The following is a 26,407-nucleotide window of genomic DNA, read 5'->3' on the forward strand; positions in this document are numbered from 1 at the left end:
TCAGGCGGCTGGCAGGGCGGGCGGGCTCCCAGACCAGGCCTTTGCACCTGTCAGGTGAGGGGGAGGAGAGGCTCCGCTGCCAGATTCAACTGGAAAGGAACCAGTCCCAGCCCAGTCACACCTGGGAGTGTGGAGCTGGAAGCAGCACAGACCCCGGGCACAGAGGGAGTCAAGACACAGCCCAGGGGCCACAGCCCAGACAAGAGGGCAGGACTCCGATCTGGAGAGGGAGAGGCAGGATCAGAGAGGCCACAAGCCTCAGAGAGGAGACAAGCCAGCTGAGCAAGACACCCTGGGAGAACCAGACAGCAGAGAGAGAGAGAGAGACAGAGAGAGAGAGAGAACCTGAGGGAAGAAATCCAAAGAAAGTGACTGGCTATTGTGGAGACAGAGTGGGAGGTACTGGGGCAGAAACCAAACGGAGTCCCGACGAGGGACGGAGAGGAGGGCCACTCCAGGGAAGCCCGGCTCCAGCTCTTCTGGCCCTGACTACTGCAGGTCAGCTGGCTCCCAGGAAGATGGAAGGAGGGCAGGAGAAAGGCAGGGGTGGGAGGAAGCCAGCTCAGGGTCTCCTTGGGAGTTCAAGGTGGTGATGGGAATGGGGACCCAGAGCCCAGACCTCGGCCCTAACCCTTGCCCTTGTCCTCCCCAGCCCACCCTAGAGGTCATGAAGGGGGACAAGAGTGAGGAGCAGGAGCGGGGTCCCGAGCCTCAGGCCCCCAGCGGGCGCACGGAGGAGGAGGAGGAGGCCCTGATCGAGTTTCACCGCTCCTACCGAGAGCTCTTCCAGTTCTTCTGCAACAACACCACCATCCACGGGGCCATCCGGCTGGTGTGCTCCCAGCACAACCGCATGAAGACGGCCTTCTGGGCCGTGCTCTGGCTCTGCGCCTTCGGCATGATGTACTGGCAGTTTGGCCTGCTGTTTGGGGAGTACCTCAGCTATCCTGTCAACCTCAACATTAACCTCAACTCGGACAAGCTTGTCTTCCCGGCCGTCACTGTCTGCACCCTCAACCCTTACAGGTCAGTGCCGCCTCCCTGCCTCCCGCATTGCCTCCCACGGTGGCTTGGCTTCCCTGTTGAGGCACGGAGGTGCTCGCTGGGCAGCTAGACCCTCCATCCCTGGCCTGCTGGACCGGCATCTCTGTCCAGTGGAGCGCCCTGAGCCCCCAGGGCTTTGTCCACCGTGTGGCTCTTGGTCCAACAGCCCACTCTTCCCCGCTCCCCTTCTCTGCCCCAGAAGTGGGAGGAAGTGCTGATGAGATCAAGAGGGGAAGGTACTGAAACAGCTCCATGCCTTCCCTGGAGCCACGTGAGCCACAGAACAAGGTCTCCTCAGCCTCCAGGAGGAGCGGGGAGGGGAGGGCCAGTGGAGCCACGGGCAGGTGCCGTGGTGGTAGGTGGTGGGAGCCGGTCAGTCTTGGCTCAGAAGAGGAGTTTGTCTTGGACAGAGCAAAGTGGGGTGCCAGGGGTTCGAGCCACAAAGCCATCCGTGAGGTCTGAAAAAGGGACAGGATTGGAAGCAGTCCCTTGGCAAGCTGTCCCCAAAGACCCAGGCTAAAATGTTATGGCCTGCACGTTCACCTGCCCACCCAGGGCTTGGGTGTGTCCTGGAGTTTTGAGTGTCATCACCGCGCTTTGCCAGTTTTGGGTCTGGAAGCCGAAGGGGGTGGTGACCACGGAGTGGAGAGGAGGGCAGGGCTGGGTGTTTCTATGTACCTTTCGTTTGTCTTCGCTCAGCCATGCCACACCTTGGGAACACTTGCGTCAAACCAGATGCAGTGCTGGGGATCTGGTCAAATGGGTCCATTAGCAACCCATGTTGTCCTCATAGAAAGGTTCCCAGGGACCCAACAGGTGGACCTTGGTTACTCACCGAAAGGTTGGGGGCTTGCACCCACCAGCTTCCCCTCGGAAGAAAAGGCTTGGTGCTTCTGTCAAGATGACAGGCAAGAAAAGGCCAGGAGTTGAGGCAGACTCGATGGCACCAACCATCACCACCGTAACAGCCACATCTTTGTTGAAGGCCAGGTACTCCACTAGGTACTGGGGACCAAACGGGACCGAGGAGGCAGGCATATCCGCACAGTTCAGTGCACTGTGGGAAGAGGGTAGAAGTGGTGTGAGTTGTAGACATTGGCTTCAAGAAGTCCTTGATGAGTGCTTGTGAGTGAGTACGAATGGGTGTCTGTGTCTGTGAACACACATATTGATAGGTGTCTTATCATGGGTGACTGAAACGATCACATGCTGTGGTGGACGCTGACCTCGGTTCTGGTGTGTCCCTAGGGGTGTCATGGAGTCGTAAGGGCTGGGACTCTTCTGTTGGGTCATTTCATTGACTGACCGCCAGGTAACATCCCTCTGGTGACTGGGTGGGTTACACACTGGGCAGCTCACTGCAAGGTCAGCAGTTTGAAACTGCCTGCTGCTCCTCGGGAGAGAGATGAGGCTTGTCTATTTCCTTAAGAAGTTACCGTCTTGGAAACCCACGAGGACAGGTCTAGCCTGTCTTATAGGGGAGGATGGTTGGAATGGACTCAGAGGCTGTGAGTTTGGCTTGGTTTGGGGACATCCAGGACAGGGACCTTTGACTCAAAAGCTGCTCTGCACACCAGACATGGCGTCTCATTTAATTCTCAGGACAATCCTACAAGGCAGGTACTATTATTATTAAAATCATTTTATTGGGGGCCTGTACAACTCTTATCACAATCCATATAGCCATCCATTGTGTCAAGCACATTTGTGCATTTGGAGGCCGGTACTATTATTATCCTTATCATACTGTTGAGGAAACTGTGGCAAAGAGAGACCAGTCACAGGTCACCCAGATAACAGGGGACCTCCTTGCGACTCACTCTCTGTTTGCCTAACCACAAAACCCTGCCTCTTTCTAAGACCAAGACGTAAGACAGGGAATGCATGAAATTTCCAGTCAGATATCAGCTCTCTCTGTTTAGGCGCCCCACTTTGCTTTCTTCCCTTGCGCTGGTCTCTGTGTCCTTGGTGCCTGCAGGCACCCTGGTGGCACAGGGTCAAGTGTTGGGCTGCTACCCCAAAGGGTCAGTGGTTCAAACCCACCAGCTGCTCTGTGGGAGAAAGATGTGAAAACCTGCTTCCATAAAGATTTAGAACTTTGGAACTTCTCTAGCCTATAGGGTCACTATGACTCTACCCAAAGACGGTGGGATTGATTTTTGGTGCCCTTGGGCTTTGCTCCTCTCTTTCTTCCCCTCCCCTCCCTGGTCCCCTCAGGCCATGGTGGAGGAACCAGCTACCAGCTTGGCCGGAGCCAGCCGCAGGCAGTGGGTAGGGGCGTCAGGCTATGCAGCCGGCATTCAATAAATATTTGGGATGGAAGAAGAGATGTTACTAGAGCTGAAGAGGCCAGAATAGATCCGTGGAAGCTGGCATCTTTCCTGAAGTGCCGCGGGGTCCAGGAAAAGGCCCTTCGGAGTAAGTACCAAGGCCTCTCTGCCTCTAGAGACTTGCAGGTTGGGGAGACCCACATCCATACAGATAGAACCCCACCCACAGGAGGGGCTAGAGTCCCTAGGGTGCAAGAGGCTGCTGCAGTTGTTAGGTGCCATCAAGTTGGCTCTGACTCACAGTGGCCCTGCGTACGAAACGACATGACTCTGTCCAGTCCTGCGGGAGTTAGGACACTGTCCAAACTCCCGGGAAGAGAGGGGATCAGGGAAGGCCCTGTAGTCAGGGGAGGAGATTTGAACACCTACAATATGCTTGACACTGGGCTGAGTGCTATATAAACCTACCCCATTCAAGGAGATAAAAACATTGACCTCGCACCCAGCACCCACTGCAATCCAATCCATTCTGACTCACGGGGACTCTATGGGACATGAGAGGACGGTCCTTGTGAGTTTCTGAGAGTGTAACTGTTTATGGGAGTAGAAAGCCCGTCTTCCCCTGGCATCCAGTACAGAGTGGAATGTACAGTAAATCTCCTCCCCTTGAGCTAGAGAGCCTGTGTGAGCCTCTCCCTTCCTGGGTGTTTGTAGCCTCCCAACTCCTGCAGGACTGGACAGTGTTTTGAGTCCTGGAGGCATCGTGGGTTATGTATTGGGCTGCTACCTCCAAGGTCAGCGGTTCGAAACCACCACGTGCTCCTCAGAAGCAAGATGAGGCTTTCGACCCATAAAAGAGTTACAGTGTCAGAAACCCACAGGGGCAGCTCTGTCCTGTCCTAGCAACTTGATGGCAGTGAGTTTGGTTCATTTTTTATGTCCATTCAGGACCACATGCTTGCTAAATTAGAAGCCGAGCGAAGAAGAGAAGACCCTCCTGGAGGTGGGTTGACACAGTGGCTGCAACAGCACAGCGGGCTCACACATCTCAGCGGCTGTGATGATGGTGCAGGGCCAGGCAGCGCTTCCTTCTCTTGTAGTTGCACTTGCTACGAATGGGAACCACCTGAGGGGCACCTAACAGCAGCCGTCACGCAGGCAGGGATTATTAGTTCTAGTTTGCTGATGAGGAAATTGAGGTTCAACAGGTGACAGAATCTGATCAAAGTCAGACAGCGAATCATCATCAAAAGAACAATAACAACAGACACACGTACTGTTTGATACGTACCAGCCACTTCGACAAATTAACATCAATCATCTGAGGCCGTTCGGTCCTCGACATACATTGTCTCCTGAATGGGGACGCAATGGCGCCCATGTTCTGGATAAGGGCTCCCAGGCTCACAGAAGTTGAGTGAGGAGATGGCGAAGAAACTGGGATCCCCAAATCAACCCCCCACACCTAGGAGTTAGCAGTCTCGAGTGAGTAGTTGAGTCACCAAACCCAAGTGTGCTTGATTTCAAAGCTCTTTCTCCTATTGCAGGGGAGAGCCAGGGCCCCGGCACCCTGGGAATGGGCCAGCCAGTAGGAAGGGCAGGTTTTCATCCACATACAGGAGGGAAGGTCCGTGTTTGGCTTCCTGCTGGAGGAGAGAGGTGGGTGGATAGCGCCAGAGAGGTGGTGACCTGGGTCTGAATCACCAGAAATGGCCGTGGGTGGGGGAGGCAGTGGCTGAGATGAGAGATTCCTTTGAAGGGAAGCAGGGAGGAGGTGGGAAGCCTTGGGGGAGAGAGAGGAGGAAGGAGCACCTGAGCCTGCAGCGAGGCAGTCAGAGCAGGGCTACGCATGCGTTCTGTCCGCACAGGGCATGGACAGGAGAGCGCTGGAGCCTGCAGAGCTGGCACTGGTGGAGGTGCAGGAGTCTTGTGCTGCTCAGCACCTTCCCAGAAAGGGGAAAGAGAGGCCATCCGTCCTGCCTCAGAGAGGAAGCGCTAATCATTCAGCCACAAGCCTCCACCTTTGGAGTCCCTTTTATTCAGGCCAAGAAAGAGTTTGTCACCCAAGGCAGAGAGCCAGTCACAGGCATGACCTCTGAAAACAGAGCACCAGGACATAGTTTCCATTCGTCCTGGCAGGGATTTAAGGATGCACTTGGGCTTCCTGGACCACAAGGGTGGCCACAGCATCTTCTTTCTGGAGATGGCAGGGCGGGGCACATGGCAGCAGGAGTAGGTGAGGAAGGGCGGTGTTTCAGAGAAAGAAGCTGCATATTTACCTGGCAGGGGAGATACCACGATCACAGAGAGAGAAGCTGCAGGGAGTGGGGAGTGGGGGAAGGAGCTGGGGGTGGGGGTGGTGAGGGACTGGACATCAGGCTCTGTGGGGCAGGCTTAGCAGGGAAAGTCAGTCCAGTATCTTGGAGCTGACACCCCAAGTTCTGTTTTAGGTAAAGCTACCATTTATCCTGGTTCTTTCTCCTCCGCCCTTACATGTTCCCATGCAGTCATGACAGCATCACTGCTCTGCGGTCTGCAAAGGCCACGGTCATACTTGTACTTTCTGTCGCACATGTGTTAGGGAAGGAGGGCTAAGGTTCTGGCACACCCTCCCTCCCTCCAGCATGATCATCTTCTTAAGCAGGTACTCTGATTCGTTCCCTTTTATAGATGATGACGAAGAGGCACTGTGGTAGTCACCTAACCTGATGTCAATTTAAGGATTAAGGGTGTAGGGGTGGAGTCTAGGTTGTCAATATGGAGATAGCCATTGAGACTTCTGTGTGGGCATGGCCTTCTGGGAAATCTGGTACTCCCTCCTTGGAGGCGGAAGACGCTGCTCTTTCTCTGCCACTTCCTGGGAGACATTGCAGAAGACAAGCCACATGGATGCAACCAGACCTCTGAAGCCGGAGAAGCCACAGAGAGACCCCTGCCAGCCCTGAGATGCTTACAACGCCACTGGACCCAAGGACTTTCTACCCACTGGCTTGTGATGGTCCTGCATTTGGCTTCATTGCATGTGTTTCATGAGTCTGAAGAGGATTTTATAGATTGATATCGGACATATGGGCTAATATCGAACTTATGGACTTGATCTAGACTGGGCTGGGATGTTTTCTCCATGTTCAATTGCTCTTGTATATAAACCTCTCCCTTATATACATATGCATGTTTATGAATTTGTTTCTCTAGTCTACCCAGACTAACACAGGAACAGAGAAAATACATAATTGGTGATCTCCTATCATAAAGATTAAAACCAAGCCCACTCGGGTGTCTCGGTGTCTGAGGCTGGGAAACATTGCAGGACCAGATCGCCTCATTTTTTCCCTGCCACTCGGTTGGTGGGTTTGAACCAGCCTTTTCAGCGGGGAAAACCCTATGGAGCTGTACTGCTCTGTGTTGCCACTATCTGTCATAGTCTCCAGGAACCACTGCGGTGAATGAATGAACCCACAGAGGCCGTCAGAATCCGGAGGGACTATTTGACAGTCTGAACGCTGGTGTCCTAACTTGTGAGGTCCTATCTAGAGAGGATGGAGTCGTGGGAAAGGGAGCGGACTGGTTCCGTTTCCACACTTGGGGAATTGGATTCCTGCTGAACCTTACCACAGGATAGTGAGGACGGTGGGATTTAGTGCCATGGTTAAGCATTCGCCTACGAAGCAAACGATTGATGGTTTGAACCTAAGAAGGTCGTTCTGTGGGAGAAAGACCTGGTGATCCGCTTCTGTAAAGAGTATAGCCTAGAAGCCCCTGGCTTAGCGCTACTACAGTTTACCCAGCAGCCAATTTTCTTAACTTTCAATGCAAAGACTCTGTTTCCCATGATAGGAATTTCAAATATTGGGGGGTGGGGTGGGATTTCTGTTTTGAGGGGGCAGTCTGCTAGTGCTTCTTCCTGTGTTAAGCCCGACAAGGTAGGGATAGAAGTAGACCTTGGAGGATGAGGGGCTCAGTCTGGAGCCTGACCTCTCCTCTCGTGGAGTGTGTGTTTGGGTTGAGGAGGAGGTAGGAAAACCCAAGCTTGGCAGATCGGGTTGCGGGGTGTGTGTGTGTGTGTGTGTGTGTGGTGGGGCTGGGGGTGGGCTGGTTCTGAAAGAGCCAAGAGGAGGGGCATGGAGAGCAGAGCCTGGCAACAGGGTAGCATGGAACTTGAGGGGAGGGATGGGATGTGGCCAGAGAAGGGATAGACAGGTTGGAGTTGGTCACAAGTTACGTCTGAGTCTGGTCACTAAGTCTGCCCAGGTTGGTCTTCTCTTCCATTGGATTTTGGCCTTTCTCATCGAAATCTCAGCCTGTCATTTTCTTCCAGGCTGGTGACCTTTTGATAGGGATGGGGTCGATGCCAAAAACCTTGCATCTTTCCCTCCAAGCTGATTTCTCTCAGCAGGGATTTGGCGTTTCAGCGCCGGCTGTGGTCTGGTGCAACTTTGGTTAGATCGCCCGGCCTAGGTGTCTGATGTTGTTTGCGCTGTTTTAAGGGCTATGGGTTTTGTGATGTGCCTCTGTTACGAGTCTACTGACCATGCAGTACCCGGGGTGCTGACACCCAAACGCTCTGGAGTCAAGGCTGCCTGGAGCAGGACAGTGAGGGTTTGAACCAGTCAGAGCTTAACTGAAGCTCTTTAAATGGAATCTCTTCGGGGGTGGGCTTGGTTGGGTGGGCGGGGGAACGGGAGGGGGCAAGTGTCTCTGGCGTTTTAAAACTGTCCTTGAGAGATTCTAGACCCTGCAGTCTTAGGGCCTGTTTCCGAAGGTGTCCTGGGGCCCCTGGGAGTTGGCGGTTCGACCCCCCAGCCAGAGGGCGAAAGCTGAGGCTGGGAACCCCTGCGTGGGTTGGTCACTCGGAGTCAGCATGGACTGGATGGCAGTGGGGCTCTGGTGGCAGCCCCAAGCCCCAAGGCCTCTCTCTTTGCCAGGCCAGAAAGAACAGAAAAGCTCCGTGTTTCCTTTAAGGTCCTGCCCTTGGGAGAGGAGCACCCGCCTACTGGCACCTCCTGCCCCTCAGTAAACAGGCGACAACAAATGCAGTCTCTGAATCCTCGGGGACACTCCTATCTGCACCTCTGCCCTTCACCCCGCAATGATAGCCTTGGGGCCCTTGCGGGGACACCCCCTAAACTTCAACGCCCTCCCCCACTCTCGGGGTGAACCGACTTGGCCGCCTACAGACCAGGCAGGCTCAGAGGAGGCAGAGGCTCGCCCAGGGCTCCCTCCAGTGCGACCCTTTCCCCGCCGTCGCCCCGTCCAGGTACACCGAGATTAAAGAGGATCTGAAGGCGCTGGATCGCATCACGGAGCAGACGCTCTTCGACCTGTATAAATACAACTGCTCCCACTCTCTCGGGGCCCATCCTCCTCGCGGCCGCCGCAGCCTCCCCCGGGCCCTGCCGTACCCGCTGCTGCGCCTGCCGGGGCCGCCCCCGTCCCCCCGGGCCCGCAGCGCCTCCTCCAGCGTGTGGGACAACAACCCCCAGGTGAACAGGAAGGACTGGAAGATCGGCTTCCAACTGGTGAGGCTCCGCCCCGCGCCCCGCCCCTTCGGGCCCCGCCCACCCGGGCCCCGCCCACTCCCTGGGGTTCGCTTTCTGCTCTGATACCCCGCTCTGCTGCCCAGCTATAGGGAGCGGGACTTCTTTGGCTTGCTGGCCCTGAAGACTTGGACAAGTGAGTGAGTGTGTGAGTGACACGTTTTGTGGAGTTCTCTTAAGCTGCCCTAGTAGAGGAGTGGGTTATGTATTGGGCTGCTCATGGCAACATCAGCAGTTTGAATCTATCAGCCGCTTTTCGGGAGAAAGACGAGGCTTTCTGTTCATCTACAGACTTGCCCCCTTCCTGGGGGCCGTTCTGCTCTGTGCCCTCGCCTCACTCTAAATAGGAATCTACTGGGAGGCAGTGAGCTCCGGCTTGTTTCTGTGGAGTCCCCCCGCTGGGGGCTTGAGTGAAGTCTAAGGAATAAAATCGAGTATGGAAACAGCTCCTTGCAGAATTCCAGGGGGGTCACCACCCAATGTATCACCCCCTGCCCCTAAATGTAGTCTCCCCAACTCCCCACTACCACACTCCCTGTTGAGCTGCAATTGGGAGCCTCCAGCGTGGTGGGGAACTTGGGCTCTGGTAGCCCAAGGGAAGGATAAAGAGCCAGTGAAAAGGGAGAATTTAATAATAATAATAGAATGCAGTTAGTATTTTAAAGACTAGTTACTTTAGTATTTTAAAGTTAGTGTCAAATGCCACTGGCATTTGAATGTCATAAAACTCCCCTCACTTTGCAAAGACCAGGGAAAGACGGTGCACATACCGCCATCACCTTCCTTCACTGAAAAACCTTCAAGCCTCTGCTTACAGTAAACCCCAAACCCACTGCCCTGGAGTTCAGGCCAACTTATAGGGATCCTATAGGCCTCCCCTGGCTGAAATCCTTAAAAGTGAGGCTGAATGGGGACCGTCTGCACCATTTTGACTTCCTACAAATTTCACTTCCAGATTCATCCCGGAACCAGTCTCTAGTATTGTGGGACTGCCTGTAGAGATCAGGAGAGTGAGAGAAAGACACAGGAGAGGAGCAGAGGGGATGAAAGATGGGGTGCCCTCTAGTGAGAGTGGCTGTTTCACAGGAATCGTGGGTTCTGGTCCCCGCTCCTGTCGCTGCGACAAATGGGGGGATCTCACAGGGAGCCAACCCGGTGGAGTAGGGCGTGCTCCTTGCCCATCTTTTAGAGTTGTGAACCCAACAGCAACCCTGTGTGTGTAGCTCCTGGTCTCAGCCCCCGACCCTCAAACCAAACTCCTTACCACTGCCCTGACTCAGACTCGGTCAACTCTGTTTCAGAATAGAACTGGGACCCATAGACTTTTCATGGCTGTGACCTTTTGGAAGTAGAGCACCAGGCTTTTCTTCTGAGGAAACTGTGTGTGGATCCAAACCACCAGCATTTAGTAGTTGGGTGCTTACCCATTTGTGCCCCTCCCCTTTGTCCGTCACCTCTGTCCCCCATCCCGGCCTCTCCTGGTGCATTCTCTATCTGGATGGCTGCTTCTCTCCCCTCTGCTACTTCTTCCTTCCCTGCCTCTGACTCCTTAGCCTTGATCTTGGCCCCGGCCTCTTGCCTGGCCCCTGGTGCTGGCCCTCTGACCGCCTGGTCTCTTTATCCAGTGCAACCAGAACAAATCCGACTGCTTCTACCAGACCTACTCATCTGGCGTGGATGCGGTGAGGGAATGGTACCGTTTCCACTACATCAACATTCTGTCCCGAGTGCCCGAGGACTCGCCCTCCCTGAAGGAAGACACACTGGGCAGCTTCATCTTCGCCTGCCGCTTCAACCAGAACTCCTGCAGCCAGGCGTGAGTCCTCCCCACCTGGCCCTGTGCTCTCTGCAGAGCCCCTTCCCTTGGCCAGGACCTAAGACATGCTTGTGGATTAAAGAACCGCCTGCCAGCAAGGAAGGAGGAAGTATGATTTCAGGTTCCCACCCCCCCACCGGGGGTGGGGGAGGGGGAGCACCCTGCAGACTTCTGCCCACCCCGCCCCGCCCTGCAGGGCAGCTCCATCTGGGTGGTCTGGGGAACACACGCAGGCCTGTCGTTCTGACTTTGAGAAGCCAAGGGCTGGAAGTCCGGTTGTCTACATCTTTCTGGGGCCTCTTTCTCGCTGGCATCAAAGCTCAAATGGGCCTGGACAAGGGGGGCCGGGGGGAGCCCATGCCCAGTCCTCAGAGGAGGCAGGCACAGGTGGGAACAGCCCGGCATCGAGGGACCCTACCTGAGTTCCAGCTCTGGCTCTGTGACTTCCTGGTTGGGTGACTTTGGGCCTCGGTTTCCTTATTGATCAGCCGCATGGGGCAGCGGGGAGGGCAGAGAAGACACGGTCAATGTTCATTCGACACATGTCTTTGAATGTCAAGACCATGTGCTGGTCACTGTTCTCAGCACGGGAGGTGCATAAAAAACAACCACAAAGCTCCTTGTCCTCTTGGCCCTTTGACTCAAATGGTGGAGATGATTGCACCTCCCCCCTCAAGAGTTAGACCACTTTCCAGATGACAAATGTGAGGGTCCTCTGTAAGTCACCGTATTTGGAGAAAGTAGAGTCTCATTACTTTTGCACTCAAAAAACGGAAAGTGGCTTGTCCAAGGTCGCGGGCATTCCCGGGACTCTTTCTTCTCTATCGTAATGCCTGCCAGTCGTACTTTCTGTGGCCATCCCTTGTCATCATATCCCCACAGAGAGGTCACAGTGAGTGCCAGCTCTGGGGGACCGGGTGAGGCAAGGAGGGAGGGAGGTCCCCTTCTGCAGCCTCTGGCCTCTCTTGCCCTTATGTCCTCCCCCCTCTGCCTCTGCCGGCCTGAGGAGGATCCCAAGGCAGCACTCGTTCCCTCCTACGTCCCTGGAGATTGGCAGCAGGGCCAGGTGTCACCTGCTTCTGCCTCCACCCCTGGCACCCTCCCTTGCTCAGCACACAATTTGGCTGCTATCTTTGGGCTTGGTGTTTGTTTGAGGACAAACGCTGCCAGCTGGGATATGCGGCAGTGTCAGCACCTGAGCCTGGGTCAGCCCACACTTGCTACTTGGGATTTGATCTGGTCCTCTTTGCTATTCTGAAACCAGTGGCCCTGGGGGCCCTGTCGTTAAACATTGGACGGCTCGCTGAAAGGTTGGCGGTTTGAACCCACCGGTTGCTTCCCAGGAGAAAGATGGAGCAATTTGCTTCTGTAAAGATTACAACCTTGGGAACTTTGTCAGAGTTCTGAGTTAGCCAGAATTTGGTTAGAATCAGAATCCTTCGATCTCTCTCCTGGCTGTTGGAATCGAGCGGCAGCTCTTTAGCATGGTTTCTTTTTCAACCCTACCATCCGACACCTTTCTGCCCGCTCCCTGTGATCTTGTGTGTGTGTGTGTGATTTATTTTTCTTGTTGAGGATGCGCACCACAGAACGTACACCAATTCAACAATTCCTCCATGTACAATTCAGTGGCACTCACAACCTTGTTGTTGTAAATAGGTGCCGCCCAATCATTCTCATCCTTCTTTCTGCCCCCTAAGGTTTTCATCTAATCTTTTGAGTTGTTGCCGTCAACTTAATTCCATCTAGGTAGATCTTAAAAGAGCACATTCTTTTATGTATTTATTTCTTTTTAAAAGCACATTCTTTACTAGTTTAGTCAAACTATTCTTTAGCCAAACTTCGGGGATATCTTTGGTTTAGGTATCTTCTTTTTAGCAATGGCTTTATTGAGATCCAATTCACGTAGCTTAAGATTCACCGTGTAATGTGTACAATCCAGTGGTTTTTGTTATATCCACGGAGATATGTAACCACCACCATCATCTTCTAATTTTAGAACATTTTCATCAGCCAGAAAGGAATCTCATACCGATGAGCAGTTTCTCCTTCTCCCCCCGCTAGCCAGGGAGCCACTAATATCCTTTCTGGATCCCCATGGATTTACCTATCCTGCACATTTCCTCTAAATGGAACCATGCAATATGTGGCCTTTTATGGCTGCCTTCATTGATGTAGCATGATCTTTCCGTGATTCTTCCATATGGTCACATGTATCAGGACCTCCTTCTCTTTTATGGCCAAAGACCATTCCTTTGTTCGACCTCCAGCTTCTGTTCATGAGACGAGAGGCATGCAAGTTGTTCCCACACGTTGGCTATTAGGAATCCTGCTGCTGTGTGTGACCCTTCAGGTGAGTGTTGGTGTGCCCGTGGGCTGTCATTGCCTCGAGTAGACTGCTCTGGGTGGAAAGGCCGGTGAGTGCTGTGGTGAAGCATTTGGCAGTTTGATCCCACCCAGCTGCTCCACAGAAGCAGAGACTCGGTGCTCTGCTCCTGGGAAGATGACAGCCTCAAAAGTCCCATGGGGCAGTTCTGCCCTGTCTCCTGCATGGGTGTCACCTACCGACAACAGCCTGGTGACTGTGCTTAAGGATGTTGGGGTCTGTGCAGCTGCGTTCCCAAAGTGGCTGACCCTCTAAGAATCCCAGCAACCAGAAGAGTTCCAGTGTCTCCACCTTCTCCCCACCATTTGTCTTTGTCTGTCTTTGTCATGTTATCCATATGATCCCCTGTCATCTTAATAGGCTCCCATTCTCTCACTGCCATTGAGTTGAGGCCGACTCACAGTGGCCCTACAGGGCAGAGGAGAACTGCCCCTGTGAGTTTCCCAGACTGTCACTCTTATAGGAGTAGAAAGCCCTGTTGTTCACCTCCACCTGAGGGGTAGTTGGTGGTTTTGAACTGCTTACCTTGTGGGTCACAGCCCAATGTTAACCACTACTAATCTTCATTGTACGTTTACTGAGATCAACGGCCATCAAGTCAGTTCAGACTCAGCGTGACCCTAGATCGGATTTCCGAGGTTGTCAACCTTATGAATTTGAACTGTTGACCTTGCAGTTAGCATCCAATGCTGGGCACCACTCTAAGTATGATTTAAACCTTCCAGCACCCCTGTGAGGTAGGTACTGTTATCATCCTCATTTTACAGAGGAGGAAACTGAAGTCGCCAGAGATTATGTAATTTGTTTGACCCCTGAGCTAATAATTGTTAAAGGTGGAATTCAAATCATCAGTCGTTTAGCTCCGGGCTCTGTGATTTTAGCTGTTGTGTTCAACCGCCTCCCATAGGTAATGATACCAACAGGCTTACTGTGTGTCCTGTCGTGTGTATTAAAATGGGTGTTTAATTTTCACAAATGGTATTGAGGTACCTATCTCTTTTGTACCTTACCTTTTCCACTAAGCTCTGTGTTTTTAAAAATCCATCCATACTGTGCCATCTAGTCTGTTGCTTCCAGCTGCCCGATGCTGCCGATGGTGTGACAGCATGCATTCGCAGCTTTGTATTGTCTGCTCTCCCAGGGAGCTGAGCTCTCAGGCCCTCATGCTGTAGCCTCTTCTTTGACCACTCCCTAACCCAGCCTGCCTGGCTACTAACGGCAAGATCAGGAGTTCTAAACCACCAGCCAGTCCATGGGAGAAAGAGGAGGCTTTCTAGTCCTGTAAAGAGTTACAGCCTCAGAAACCCACAGGAGACAGTTCTACACAGTCCTATAAGATTGATGTCAGTGAGGGTTTTTTTGTGTTTGTTTTTTAAGCACTTCCTCAAAGATGCTTCAGTGCTTCAGCAAATGATAATGACAATAATAATGAATAATAATAGCAACAAAAACAAAACCCATGGCCATCAAGTGAATTCTGAATCGTGACCACCATGCAGGATAGAAGCAGAATGGCTCCTTTGGGTTTTTGAGGCCAAATCTTTACGGGACCAGACTGAAGAGTGGCTGCTGGGTTTGAACTGCTGACCTTGTAGAACCCAGTGCTTAACCTGCACCACCAGGGCTCCTTAACAAGAACACTAGCTCACACGGACTCTGGGCTTTTGTTCAAGGCCACAGGCATAGTCCAGACCACCTCGTTCCAATGTCCTCATTTTACAGGTGAGGAGCTTAGAGAAAATGACTTGCTCAAACTTATGCAGCCAGAATCCAGACTCCCCACTTCTTATTTATGTCCATCATCTGTTCCCTCCTCTTCCTCCTCCTCCTCCTCCTCCTTCGTTCTTCCCTGCCGCTCACAGACCGAAGTCCATTTCTCTTCCCCAACTCCCATCCTCAGCTGCCAGAGAGCAGGCTAGTCAGAACACAGGCGCCCTCTGCCTCTTTGTGGGCTCCTGCTACCACCACGCACAGCCCCTTTGCTTAGGAACCTGGGATTTACTGTCAAATCCTGTTCCTCTCACAGCAATGTTGCCACTGTAATCCTTCTTCCTCTCTTTTCAAAATTGCCACCTGGCTTTGTGTCTATAGTCTGAGACATGCTGATATAAGAGGCTACAGGAAAAGACTTGGCCTCATTCTCGTCCTGGAACTGGTTACCCGCCGCCTCGTGCCCCCAGCTCCATGCCCTTCACTGGTCTCATTCTTTCCTCTAACTTTTCTCTCTTCCACCTCTCCATTTAATTCATTCAACAGATAGTTATTGACTATCTCCTAAATGGGAAGAGCAGGAGCCCTGGTGGTGTGGTGGTTACGTATTGGGCTTTGATCTGAAGGGTCAGCAGTTCAAAACCATCAGCTGCTCCTTGGGAGAAAGACAGGGCTTTCTATTCCAGTGGACAGTTACAGTCCCTGAAGCCCAAGGGGGTGGGGGTGGAGTGCTTACTATGAGTCAGCATTGACTCGATGGCAATGAGAATAAATGGGAAGAAAATCATCCTGGTGGCACTATGGGTTAGGCACTGGGCTGTTAACTGTAAGGTTGTGGTTCATACACACCAGCCTCTCTACAGGGGAAAGTTGAGGCTGTCTGCTCCCATAAAGATTTACAGTCCTGGAAACCCTATACAGGGTCGCTGTGAACTGGAATTGAGTTGATGGCTGTATTAGTCTGGGTGGACTAAAGAAATAAATCCAGAGACACTCATCTATATGTAAGAGAGAACTTTATATCAAAGAGTAATTGCATATTGGGAAAACATCCCAGCCCAGTCCAGGTCAAGTCCATAAGTTGATGACATTAGCCCATATGCCCGATACCAGTTTATAAAGTCGTCTTTAGACTCATGCAATACATGCAATGATGCTGAATGCAGGAAGATCACAGGCCAGTGGGTGGAAAGTCTTGTGGATCTAGTGGCAGTTGAAGCATCTCAGCACTGGTGTGGGTCTCCACGTGGCTCCTCCGGCTCCAGGGCTCTGTCTCCATCAGCGTAGTTCCATCTGGCTTGTCCTCAGGAATGTGAAGCAGAGAGAGTGTGTGTCCCGCCTCCAGGGAGGAAGACAGGAGTTTCCAGAATCTTCCGGAGAAAGTCGTGCCCACACAGAGGCACCAATGGCTATGACCTGATGGACAGGCCAGACTCCACCCCATTCACACGGTGACAGATTATGTAACAGCCACAGTGGCAGTGGATTTTTTTGGCTTCTATCAGAAGAAAATTGTCTTGGCACTTCAATGGATTAAGCATTGGGCTCCTAATCACAAGGTCTGTGGCTCAAGACTATCAACCGCACTGTGGGGGAAGAATGAGGCTGGCTGCTCCTGTAAAGATTTACAGGTTTGGAAATCCTGGGGATTAGTTCCTGTGTTCTGAAGGGTCAGTATCAGTCAAAATCACCCCCATGGTAGTGGTTTTTGGTTTGGGTTGTGAGGGAAGAACTCTCCACATCGCCGAGAGGGTATTAAGACGATCTAGAGATCAGAGTCGAGGCTCTGTCCTCCAGGGACTCACAATCCGATTCAGGAAGCAAGACGTGTGAGAAGTTACTGTGTTTCCCATGATGCAACGCTGCATCCCGAGAGAGGCCATGCAGCAGCCCTTAAACCCAAGCGAGTGAGACTGGGTGGCTTGGCGCACTGGCAGGTAGATGACCTGGGCTTGAGCTCCAGGTTCGTCGGCGCTGGATGCGTCTCCTTGCGCCAGCTACTTGACCTCTCTAAGCCTTAACTGCCTCTTCGGTGACGTCGGGATGATACGCTCACAGGCCGTTTGGGTAAAATACCCAGCAGTGTGCTGCACATGCTCGGAGGGGGTGATCAGGAAGCAGGTGGCTTGGAAAGGCACACCTGTAGCAGGGATTTGAGGGAGTGCAGGTTATCCCACTGACCCCTACCCTTTCCTCTCTGACTCTCCTCCCTCTCTCCTGATAAGGAATTATTCTCAGTCCTACCACTTGATGTATGGGAACTGCTACACTTTCAATCACAAGAACAACTCTAACCTCTGGATGTCTTCCCTGCCTGGGATCAACAACGGTGAGCACCTGGCCCTCCCTTCCCTCCACCCCAGACCCGGCCTTCAAGTGCGTTGTTAGCACTGCACCATGTGTTAGTCTGGGTAGACTAGAGAAACAAATTCATAGACACTCACATGTGCATAATGAAGGGCCTTATATACAAGAGCAACTGAACATTAAGAAAGCATCCCAGCCCAGCCCAGATCAAGTCCTTAAGTCTGATATTAGCCCATATGCCCAATATCAATCTATAAAGTCCTCTTCAGACTCACAGATCACATGCAATGATGCTGAATGCAGGAAGATCACAGGCCAGTAGGTGGAAAGTCTTGTAGATCCAGTGGCGTTGTAAGCATCTCAGCGCTGGCAGGGGTCGCCACGTGGCTTCTCCAGGTCTAGGGTCCTGGCTGCATCAGGGTAGGTCCATGTGGCTTCTCCTCAGAGATCTCTCGTCAGCTTTGTCAGTAGAGAGTCTCCAAGGAAGTGAGCAGAGGGACAGAAGTGTCTCCTACCTCCAAGGAGGAAATCCAGGAGTTCCCAGAATTCTCAGGAGAAGGCCATGCCCACAATGAGAGGCCTCATTGGTTATAGCTTGATTGACAGGCCAGACTCCACCCCTTCACTCGTAATCCTCTCAAATTGACACCAGATTATGTGACTACCACATACCACCAGGGCATCTTCGACTCCAGCTCAGGGGGTGGTCAAATTCATTTGTAGGTCCTCCTGGCCTTGGTGTACTGGGACCATTAGCCACTAGGCAAGGTGGATGGGTGGCTTTCTGACTCCAAAGCCTTCTCCACACTCCTTGCTCTCTCCCATGCCCCCAGGCCTGTCCCTGGTGCTGCGCACGGAGCAGAACGACTTCATCCCATTGCTGTCCACGGTGACGGGGGCCAGGGTCATGGTGCACGGGCAGGATGAGCCTGCCTTCATGGATGATGGTGGCTTTAACTTACGGCCTGGCGTGGAGACCTCCATCAGCATGAAGAAGGCAAGGAAGCTGACGGGGAGACCAGGGAGGAGAGCCTCAGGTTGCAAAGGGCCTGGGAGGTGAACTTGACCGCCAACAAGACTGCGGAATGGAAGGAGATCCTGTCGGGTGGGCACTGAGTCTGTGGAGGTCTTTAGGGGCTGGCAGAGTGAGCATTGAGGAGTAGGGCCAGAAGGGGGTGGGTTCTAGGTGAGGAGATGCTGAGAAAGGGCCAGAGGATGTTCAGGAATGGCTCTCTGGGTCTGGCGCCCTTGGAAGTGGCCCTGGGATGGGCACTGGGGGCTGCTGGGAACGCATGTTTGGAGAAGGTAAGCTGAGAGAAGAGCCTGGTAGGATGGGCGATACCCCTGGGGCTGAGGGAAGAGTAAGTCTCGGCCGTGGCCTGGGCCACTTGCTCTGGCTTCTCATCTCCTGGAATGGGGGTTTATAGGAAGCCCTGGACAGACTTGGGGGCAACTATGGTGACTGCACTGAGGATGGCAGCGACGTCCCCGTCAAGAACATTTACTCTTCGAACTACACACAGCAGGTGAGGTCCCACCCGCGCACACGCACGGCTGGTACAGAGGAGAGTGCTGTGTGAAGGTGGGCCCCGGTGGGAAGGCTGGTGGAAAGAGAGCTGTCTTGCTCATTCCGGCTGGTGGGGCGGAGCGGAGGTGGTTCATCGGGCCGGAAGCCCCTTCCCTCTTCATTCTCCTCTCTTCCAGGTGTGTATTCACTCCTGCTTCCAGGAGAACATGATCAGGGAGTGTGGCTGTGCCTACATCTTCTACCCAAAGCCCCCTGCGGTGGAGTACTGCGATTACTGGAAGCACAGCTCCTGGGGTGAGACTCCCCTGCCCCTCCCCACCTCAATCCAGGACTTTCCCATGAGCGCTCTCCTTTCTCTGTGGGGATGGCCTACAGCTGCCACCAGCCCTGATACATTCGCCCTCTCACACTTGTTTTTCAATGAGCTGTCTCCTCTCTCTCTCTCTTATCTATTACAGTTTCCTCTGTTTCGGCTTCTGTATGTTAAGGAATTTCCCCCCCTCCCCCCTTTGTTTAAAAATAACCTGCAGTGTAAGGAAACCAGAGGCCTGGAGGCAGGTCTCAAGCAGGAAGGGGCCAGCCATTCTGGTGACCCCATGCAGTCCATGGAGACCTTTGTGCCAACCGCCCCTCCAGCCCCCACCCCCAGGGAAGCGTAGCAGGGAGGGCTCTTGCCAACGCCTTCTTCGGCAGCTGCTGGGAAGAGCAGACAATTCACGGGGACACAGGAAGCCGTGAGTGGAAGTTCCACGTATTGAGCTCCTTCCTCCACACTCGCTCGTCCATGAGTGTCCCGCAGGGTCCATCCTGAATGCATTCCACAGTACGGGTGTCCACTCTTAAATCGAATACCCCTTACCAGACGTGATCGTGGACACGTTTCTTCCCCATGGAGAGCACAGTAAGAAAGTTGGGGGCCAGTACTGGAAGACAAGTCCCTCTTTGGGTCTCCTTCATTGTGGTTGTTCAGTGAACCGGGCAGCCGAGAGAAAGAGCAAAAATCGCAAATGAAGAGAAATAGGTAGCACATCCTGGGACATGTGCTCTTGTCTAGCCAGAGGTGGCCTTGGCTGGCACAGGGGACCCTCCCCAGGTTCCCTGGGACTCTCCCCCAGGGTGGGGGAGGAGGTAGAGGATGCTGGGGGAGAAGAAGTCTTCCCACTCCTCAGGAAGCAGGGCGGACGTGGGGGACTTGGGGACATCCAGTCTCCTTTCCTCCTGAAGGATTGTGTACTACGCGGGCTTCCCCACCTCGGTTCTGCCCGTGTGTCTTTCTGCTTGACTTCTTTTCTGGGTCCACTCAAGCCCCATCTGCTCCCCTTGCTGCCTCTACTTCCTGTCTCTCCGACCTTAGAGCCCATCGGACGTGGAGGGAAATTCGGAGGCCACTGCATGCCACCTTTTCTTTGCTCATATGAGCAAACTGAGGCCCGGAGGGTGGGGTGAGGAGGACATGCCACATCACAGGACATGCAGAGCCCAGACTCCTAGCACCCGACCCTGACTCCCAAACCATTGTTTCTAGGTTGCTGGACCTAGAAATATTTATTGCTGCGGAGTTGTGAGGATCGGGGTGAGGAACTAACAACTATAGGCCAGGTCTGCTGGGTTTCCTAAGGATGGCTTCCTCCCCAGAGAACAACGTCCGGCGGCTTCCAATCCTGCTTACTTTTAGCTCCTCGGCTCTGGTAGATGAAGGAGTCTGGGGGAGAAACGGCCCCCGCTCCCCCAGGCTGGGGGTGTAAGTGGGGGATCTGAGTGATGGCATACAGCAAGGACAATGTGATCATCTTCATCTTCCTTGGGAAACGGGGAGTGGAATCTATAATCCCACTCTCCCCTCCCCCCTGCCACTCCCAATTGCTTATGATTCCATTTATTTTGCCGAGTAGGGGTCAGCAAACTTTAGAGATGGAAACGCCAATTCTGTCCCTCACAACAATTTAAAAATCATTTGAGAGCCCTAAATATGTCTTGATGAACAAATCACCATTCTCTGAATCATGTCCTTTACATTTTTTTCTGATTGACTTTAGAGCTACATGTATGTACTGAAAGAGCCGTAGCTCGCTGACCCCACTGGTAGAGGGATCCTTGAACAGAAGCGTAGGGGGTACGCTTGACAGGATGGGACTCTGCCGCCCCTCTTCCAAAGAGACTGCCTTTCACCATCCCACTGGCAATATAGGAGTTTCATAGCCAAAGGCTCTTCGAAATGAATACGTTTGCTATGCCATTTCAGCAGGTGTGCGTTGGGGTCTGATCGAGGGCACACAGACTAAAATGCTCCCCATTTCAGCCGCTTACACAGTACAGTTTCGTGACGTGAGTTTTGGTCACTAAGTTGTGCAACCAGCACCACCGTCCATTTCTAGATTTTTTTTAATCACCCCCAATAGAAACTTAGTACCACCCCTAAGCAGCATCATCTTTTTTGGGAGGTAACAATTTTATTGATGTTCAATTCATATACCATACAATCGACTCATTTAGAGAATACAATTCATTTTGGTTTTTTTAGTAGATTCTGAGTTAGTGCGACTCCTGGCCCCCCAGCCAACTAAATTGTATAATCTGGTTTTCATCATGCCCTAAAGAGATATCACACCCATGAGCCTCTCTCCAATCCCTCTTTCCTTTTGTGTCCCGCTGTATCCCCAGATGCCGGGGACTACTCCTCTACTTCTTACTCTTATGGGGTTGCCCATCGCGGACAGTTCACTCCATGGGGGGATCCAACACGGGGCCTTTGGAATGGCCTCCTTCCCTTGGCCCAATGTTGTCCGTCCCGAATCTGAATGCCGTTCCTCCTCATGGCTCCGTCATGTTTGATGTCCCCCGATCGTTCGTGATCAACCGTGGGGCTGTTTCTACTTTGGGGCTATCAGCCATAAGGCTGCGATGCAAGTTCCTTCCCATTTCTGTGTGGGATAGTGTTTCGATTCTTCCACATGCTCAGAAGTGGAATTTCTGGGTTATAGGGTAGCTTGAGCTTGAACGCCTTTAGAAATGGCCAGACTCATTTTCCTAAGCGGCGGCGCCCCTTTACGGTTAGTCCCCCCAGCAGTACAGGAGGGTGCCAGGTCCTCTACGCGTTTGCCAGCACTGGTTGCTGTCTGTCTGTTAGATGACAGACAGCTGAGGTTGTCTTCTCTCGTCCAGAGGTTAGCGTCTCAGAACCCAAAGGGGGGCTCTACCCTGTCCCGGAGGCTCGCTGGGAGCCAGGGTGGGCTCCACGGCTGTGCGTCGGGTGTTTGTTTCTCCCCCAGTGGGTGTGAGATGGCATCTCCTTGTTCTTACACACTCATCCTTTCCACGTTTCTTTGTGACGTCTGAGAACTTTGTTCGTTTCTCTCACATCTTGACGCACGTCTGTTCTTGCTTTGCGCTTCCTCTCTTCCCTGTCTTTCTTTCTTCACTTTGTTCTCCACAATCACTCAAAAAAACCATTTTATTGGGGGCTCGTACAACTCTTCTCACAATCCATCCATCCAACCATTGTATCAAGCGCATTTGTACATGTGTTGCCATCATCATTTTCTTTTGTTTTGTTTTGAATCATTTTATTGAGAGCGCATACAGCTCTTATCACAATCCATACATCCATCCATTGTGTCAAGCACATTTGTACATTTGTTGCCATCATCATTTTCAAAACATTTGCTTTCTACTTGAGCCCTTGGTATCAGCTTCTTATTTTTCCCTCTCCCTCCTTCATGAACCCTTGATAATTTATAAATTATTATTATTTTTTCATGTCTTACACTGACCGATGTTTACCTTCACCCACTTTTCTGTTGCTCGTCCCCCTAGGAGGGGTTATATGTAGATCATTGGGGTCGGTTCCCCCTTTCTCTGCCCTCCTTCCCCTTCTGGTATGGCTACGCTCAATATTGGCCCTGAGGGGTCTTCCCTGTTTTTCGATGCTGCACGAATACTCATGAGAGGCACCGTTGTTGTCGTCACACCCTAGGGTGGTCTGGTGAAGCGGGTGCCCAGGGACACCGAAGTGAGCAGGAGCCGCTGGGGTTTGGGGTGGAGATGGTGGTCATGCCCTAGGGAACAAGGCTCCTCTCTGCACCCACAGGCTACTGCTACTATAAGCTCCAGGTTGCCTTCTCCGAGGACAGCCTGGGCTGTTTCACCAAGTGTCGGCAGCCATGCAGGTCAGTGTCTCTTCCCCCAGGTCCCAGTTGGGGCAGCTGGGGTTGGCTGGGGAGAGGATGGGCAAGCAGCTAAGTGTTTTCCATGGGAGAGCGCTGTCCCTGAGCACCTTCCTTTGTCTCCAGTGTGACCAGCTACCAGCTCTCTGCGGGTTACTCCCGGTGGCCCTCGGTGACATCCCAGGTAAGGTGGGACAAGGAGCCGTATGGGAAGATGTGTGAGGGTGTGCCTGGTGGCAGAGTGGATTACGCATTGGCCTGCTCACCTCAAGGTCAGCAGTTGGAAACCACCAGCCGCTCCGCAGCAGAAAGAGGAGGCTTTCTGCTCCCATCAAGAGTTGACAGTCTCGGAAACCCACAGGGGCGGCAGGGTAAACCAGCCCCTGACAGATATCATGGGTTCCATGGGAGCAATCGTGTGGCAATAATATATAAAGATTCTAGTAAAGTCATAGAGAATAAGAGAGAGAGGAGAGAGAGTACAATAAAAGAGTCAGACACATTTCATGGTAGCATGCTCACCTCAGCCCCTCTTGGTGGTCCACATGGGGATGGGAGACGAGAGGAGGAAGGAGGTTTATTTCTAACCAAGGCTTATATATACTTGGGGGTATGTAAGCCCTTTGATTACAGGTAACCATATATGTCACAAGAAGGGGTTGTACCATAGGCAATACAGCAATGGGACAAGGACGATCTAGGGGTATACACACAATAGGAAGAGCAGGGATTAGGGGTACACATGTGACAAGATGGGTGGATCCTAGATTCATGATGGCGGCCTAACCTTGATTGTCCTGGAGCAGCTTATTCTGAGGGCTCCCCAGGGAAACAATCACTATCCTTATCAGTAGGGTTTGAGCCCCACCAACGGTGGACCAGACAGTAGTCTGGTTGCTCTGCATGGCTGATGCCTTCAGGGAGATAACTTCTAACCAGCTTGCTTCCAAGTGTGCTACGATCATTTACATGTGTTGCAAGCAGTGCCCTAGGACTGGCATTTTTTGGGGGAGACACACTGGGGAAAAGCCTTTTTGTATCCCACACAGGGGCAGTTCTACTCTGTCCTCTAGGGCCACTAGCAGTCAGCATGGCCTGAATGGCAGGGAGAATGAGTGTGGGGGGGGGGGGGGGGGGGGGGGGCGCGCACACGGTCCTTGTTGAGTGTCTATATGTGGAGTCTGTCCCATCTCCCCAACCTTGGAAGTCTAAAGAGAACAGGGGTCACCCACTGATGGCCCTATTCTTCCCAGGACTGGGTCTACCGGATGCTGTCTCGACAGAACAATTACACCATCAACAACAAAAGGTCAGTCCGAGCCTGGCCCCAGCCTGGCCAGGAGTCCCTCGGAGGAGGAAACAGATCGAGGAAGAGAAATGAATGACTGCAATCGACTTGGGGGAGGGTCTTTGTCTGTGAAGGTCTGAGGAGCTAATCCTTTGCCCTTTTTTCCCAACCTCACCTGCACACCGAAGAAATGGAGTTGCCAAACTCAATATCTTCTTCAAGGAGCTGAACTACAAAACTAACTCTGAGTCTCCTGCTGTCACGGTACGTCCTGCCTCCTTGAACCTGTGACTCACGTCTTGAGAGTCTGAGCAGGGTGGCAGGCTGGCAGAGAAAGCAAGGCTTGCCTCTGAGGTGCCAGGGGACTTGGCCTCTAAGATAGGAGTCTTAGAGGGATCAAGGTGAGGGGTTAAGGGAGTGAGGGGAGGGTGAGAGGGAACCAGGAGCTGTGTGCTTGCAAAGGAGGGGAACAGACGGGCCACCTAGGGGCTGAGTGGAGTGGGCGGAGTCCTAGAGAGAAAGGACAATGTCTCGGTTGGGGTGGGGGCTGTGCGACCAGAGCCCAGCTCCTCTGCCCCAGTGGTCTGCGTGCCTGTCCCCCTCACAGATGGTCACCCTCCTGTCCAACCTGGGCAGCCAGTGGAGCCTGTGGTTCGGCTCCTCCGTGCTGTCTGTGGTGGAGATGGCGGAGTTCATCTTCGACCTCCTGGTCATCACATTCCTCATGCTGCTCCGGAGGTTCCGAAGCCGATACTGGTCTCCTGGCCGAGGCGGCAGGGGTGCCCGGGAGGTGGCGTCCACTCCAGCGTCCTCCTCGCTCCCCTCGCGCTTTTGCCCCCATCCCACATCCCCGTCCCCACCTCAGCCTGGACCCACCACCTCCCCAGCCTTGACAGCCCCCCCACCTGCCTATGCCACTTTGGGTCCCCGCCCATCTCCACCAGGCTCCGCAGAGGCCAGCTCTTATGGCTGTACAGTGGCAGGGGAGCCCTGAGGGGGGCAAGCAGAGTGCCCCCCACCCAGGCAGGCGTGTCTTTTAGTGGGAGGGGGCAAGCCTTGGCGGGCTGCAAAGATGACTAGGCTTTTCTCTTCACAGCTGCTTGGCTGCCTTTGGTGAGGCGGAGGGAGGGAAGCAGGTTGGGGAAGGGGCTCAAGAAGCTTCCCTAGAGATGGTTCAATGCCACAGCCCAGAATCACTGCTGTTCCTGCCCTGTTCCCCCTGCCCTTGCCTCTAGAGCACTTTGATTCCCCACCTAACCGGAGACCCGAACTCGGGCCAGCCTCGAGGCACTGTCCTAGGTAACGAGGCACTGTCCTAGGTAACGGCTGGGGACCAGAACAAAACACAAACAAGGGCACACAAAGGCGGGTATGGGTTTCCTCCCCAGACAGGACACAGGATGGAAGCCAGCCCTGGATTGGCGGGGTCCCACTGCTCCTCTTCTTGACCTTGGGTGGGGAACCCCACCTGAAAGCCCCCTTTATTTGTTCTTGGGCAATTCCCCTTCCCTGATTTCCCCAGGGCAGGGACTGAGGCTGACCAACGCCATGAATGGCTTGGCCATTCCCTGTCAGCCTGAGGACATCTCCAGCCTGATCTACCCTCTCTCTGCCTGTGCAGAGGCGGCCTTGTGCTTGTGCCTCTGCCCTGGGCCCTTCATGCTGCAGCCGATTCGATCAAGCGCTAGCTGCAGCCTGAGGTCTCCTCTGCCTTCTGACCTCGGACTCCTGTGCATCCCTCAGAACCCTTCTCAGATGCCAGCACTTTGGGGAAGCCTTCTGCCCCATCATTCCCGCTCTCCTCCACTCCCAGAATGCACTATGCCACCTATTGGAACGCAGATGCTGTAGTGCGGTCTTGTATAAGCTGACCGGGAGGGAGTGCCCTGTGATTGGGGATGGGGTTTTGCTCCTTTACATAGGCTCAGGGCCTAGCCCTAGGGCCCGCTCGGTGCAAACAGGTAGATAGATGCTCAATAAAATGTTTGTGGCATAAAGAAACGACGACAGAGTTGGATGGAGGTATCACAAAGGCAGAAGGGAGTGAGACTCCCTGGGAGGCCCTCAGGAGGGAGGGAGGGAGGGAGGGGAAAGGCTTCCGTGGAAGTGACCATTCCTCAAGGCTACAGAAAATGACCTCCCCTAACTTCACAAGGGGGAGAAAGAATCACCATCAACATCAGCCTAAGGCGTCTAGACTCCTGTGAGGTTGACGTCAGACATGCCTCCCTGCTCAAGCTTTCTGCCAATTCTGACGCCAACTGTTCCCCCCATGCCACTCGCTCTACTTCTCTGCAGGGTCAGTAACTCACTGCAACAGCCATGTAGAACTAACAGATACTCACCATTATGGGCTTA

The 26,407-nt window shown here is 53.2% G+C and overlaps 1 protein-coding gene across 2 annotated transcripts; it reads left to right on the forward strand.

Annotated features, from left to right (window-relative positions):
* Window positions 1–26,050, forward strand: SCNN1A (sodium channel epithelial 1 subunit alpha). Of its 2 annotated transcripts, none has more exons than XM_045296027.1 (13): window positions 1–54; window positions 653–1,026; window positions 8,572–8,833; window positions 10,477–10,667; window positions 16,989–17,092; window positions 17,904–18,067; window positions 18,498–18,596; window positions 18,775–18,892; window positions 22,686–22,764; window positions 22,888–22,945; window positions 24,015–24,070; window positions 24,238–24,313; window positions 24,657–26,050. In XM_045296027.1, the coding sequence occupies exons 2-13, from the start codon at window positions 668–670 to the stop codon at window positions 25,041–25,043; spliced, it is 1,953 nt and encodes a 650-aa protein (XP_045151962.1). In that variant the 5' UTR covers window positions 1–54; window positions 653–667; the 3' UTR covers window positions 25,044–26,050. The 2 variants fall into 2 exon arrangements, with proteins under 2 accessions (XP_045151962.1, XP_045151961.1); XM_045296026.1 differs by lacking the exon at window positions 1–54 and adding an exon at window positions 136–498.
* The last annotated feature ends 357 nt before the right edge of the window (window positions 26,051–26,407 follow it).

Source organism: Echinops telfairi, unplaced genomic scaffold, assembly GCF_000313985.2.
Source record: "Echinops telfairi isolate 266 unplaced genomic scaffold, ASM31398v2 ScPeMD7_7356;HRSCAF=8355, whole genome shotgun sequence".
In the NCBI taxonomy this organism is placed as follows: domain Eukaryota; kingdom Metazoa; phylum Chordata; class Mammalia; order Afrosoricida; family Tenrecidae; genus Echinops; species Echinops telfairi.

Bases quoted from the DNA above. Each gene is read 5' to 3' on its own strand.
- SCNN1A (XM_045296027.1), top strand. From the start codon at position 668: ATGAAGGGGGACAAGAGTGAGGAGCAGGAGCGGGGTCCCGAGCCTCAG. The intron at 18,597-18,774 runs GTGAGGTCCCAC...CCTCTCTTCCAG, and splicing joins CTTCGAACTACACACAGCAG to GTGTGTATTCACTCCTGCTT. The intron at 24,071-24,237 runs GTCAGTCCGAGC...TGCACACCGAAG, and splicing joins TACACCATCAACAACAAAAG to AAATGGAGTTGCCAAACTCA.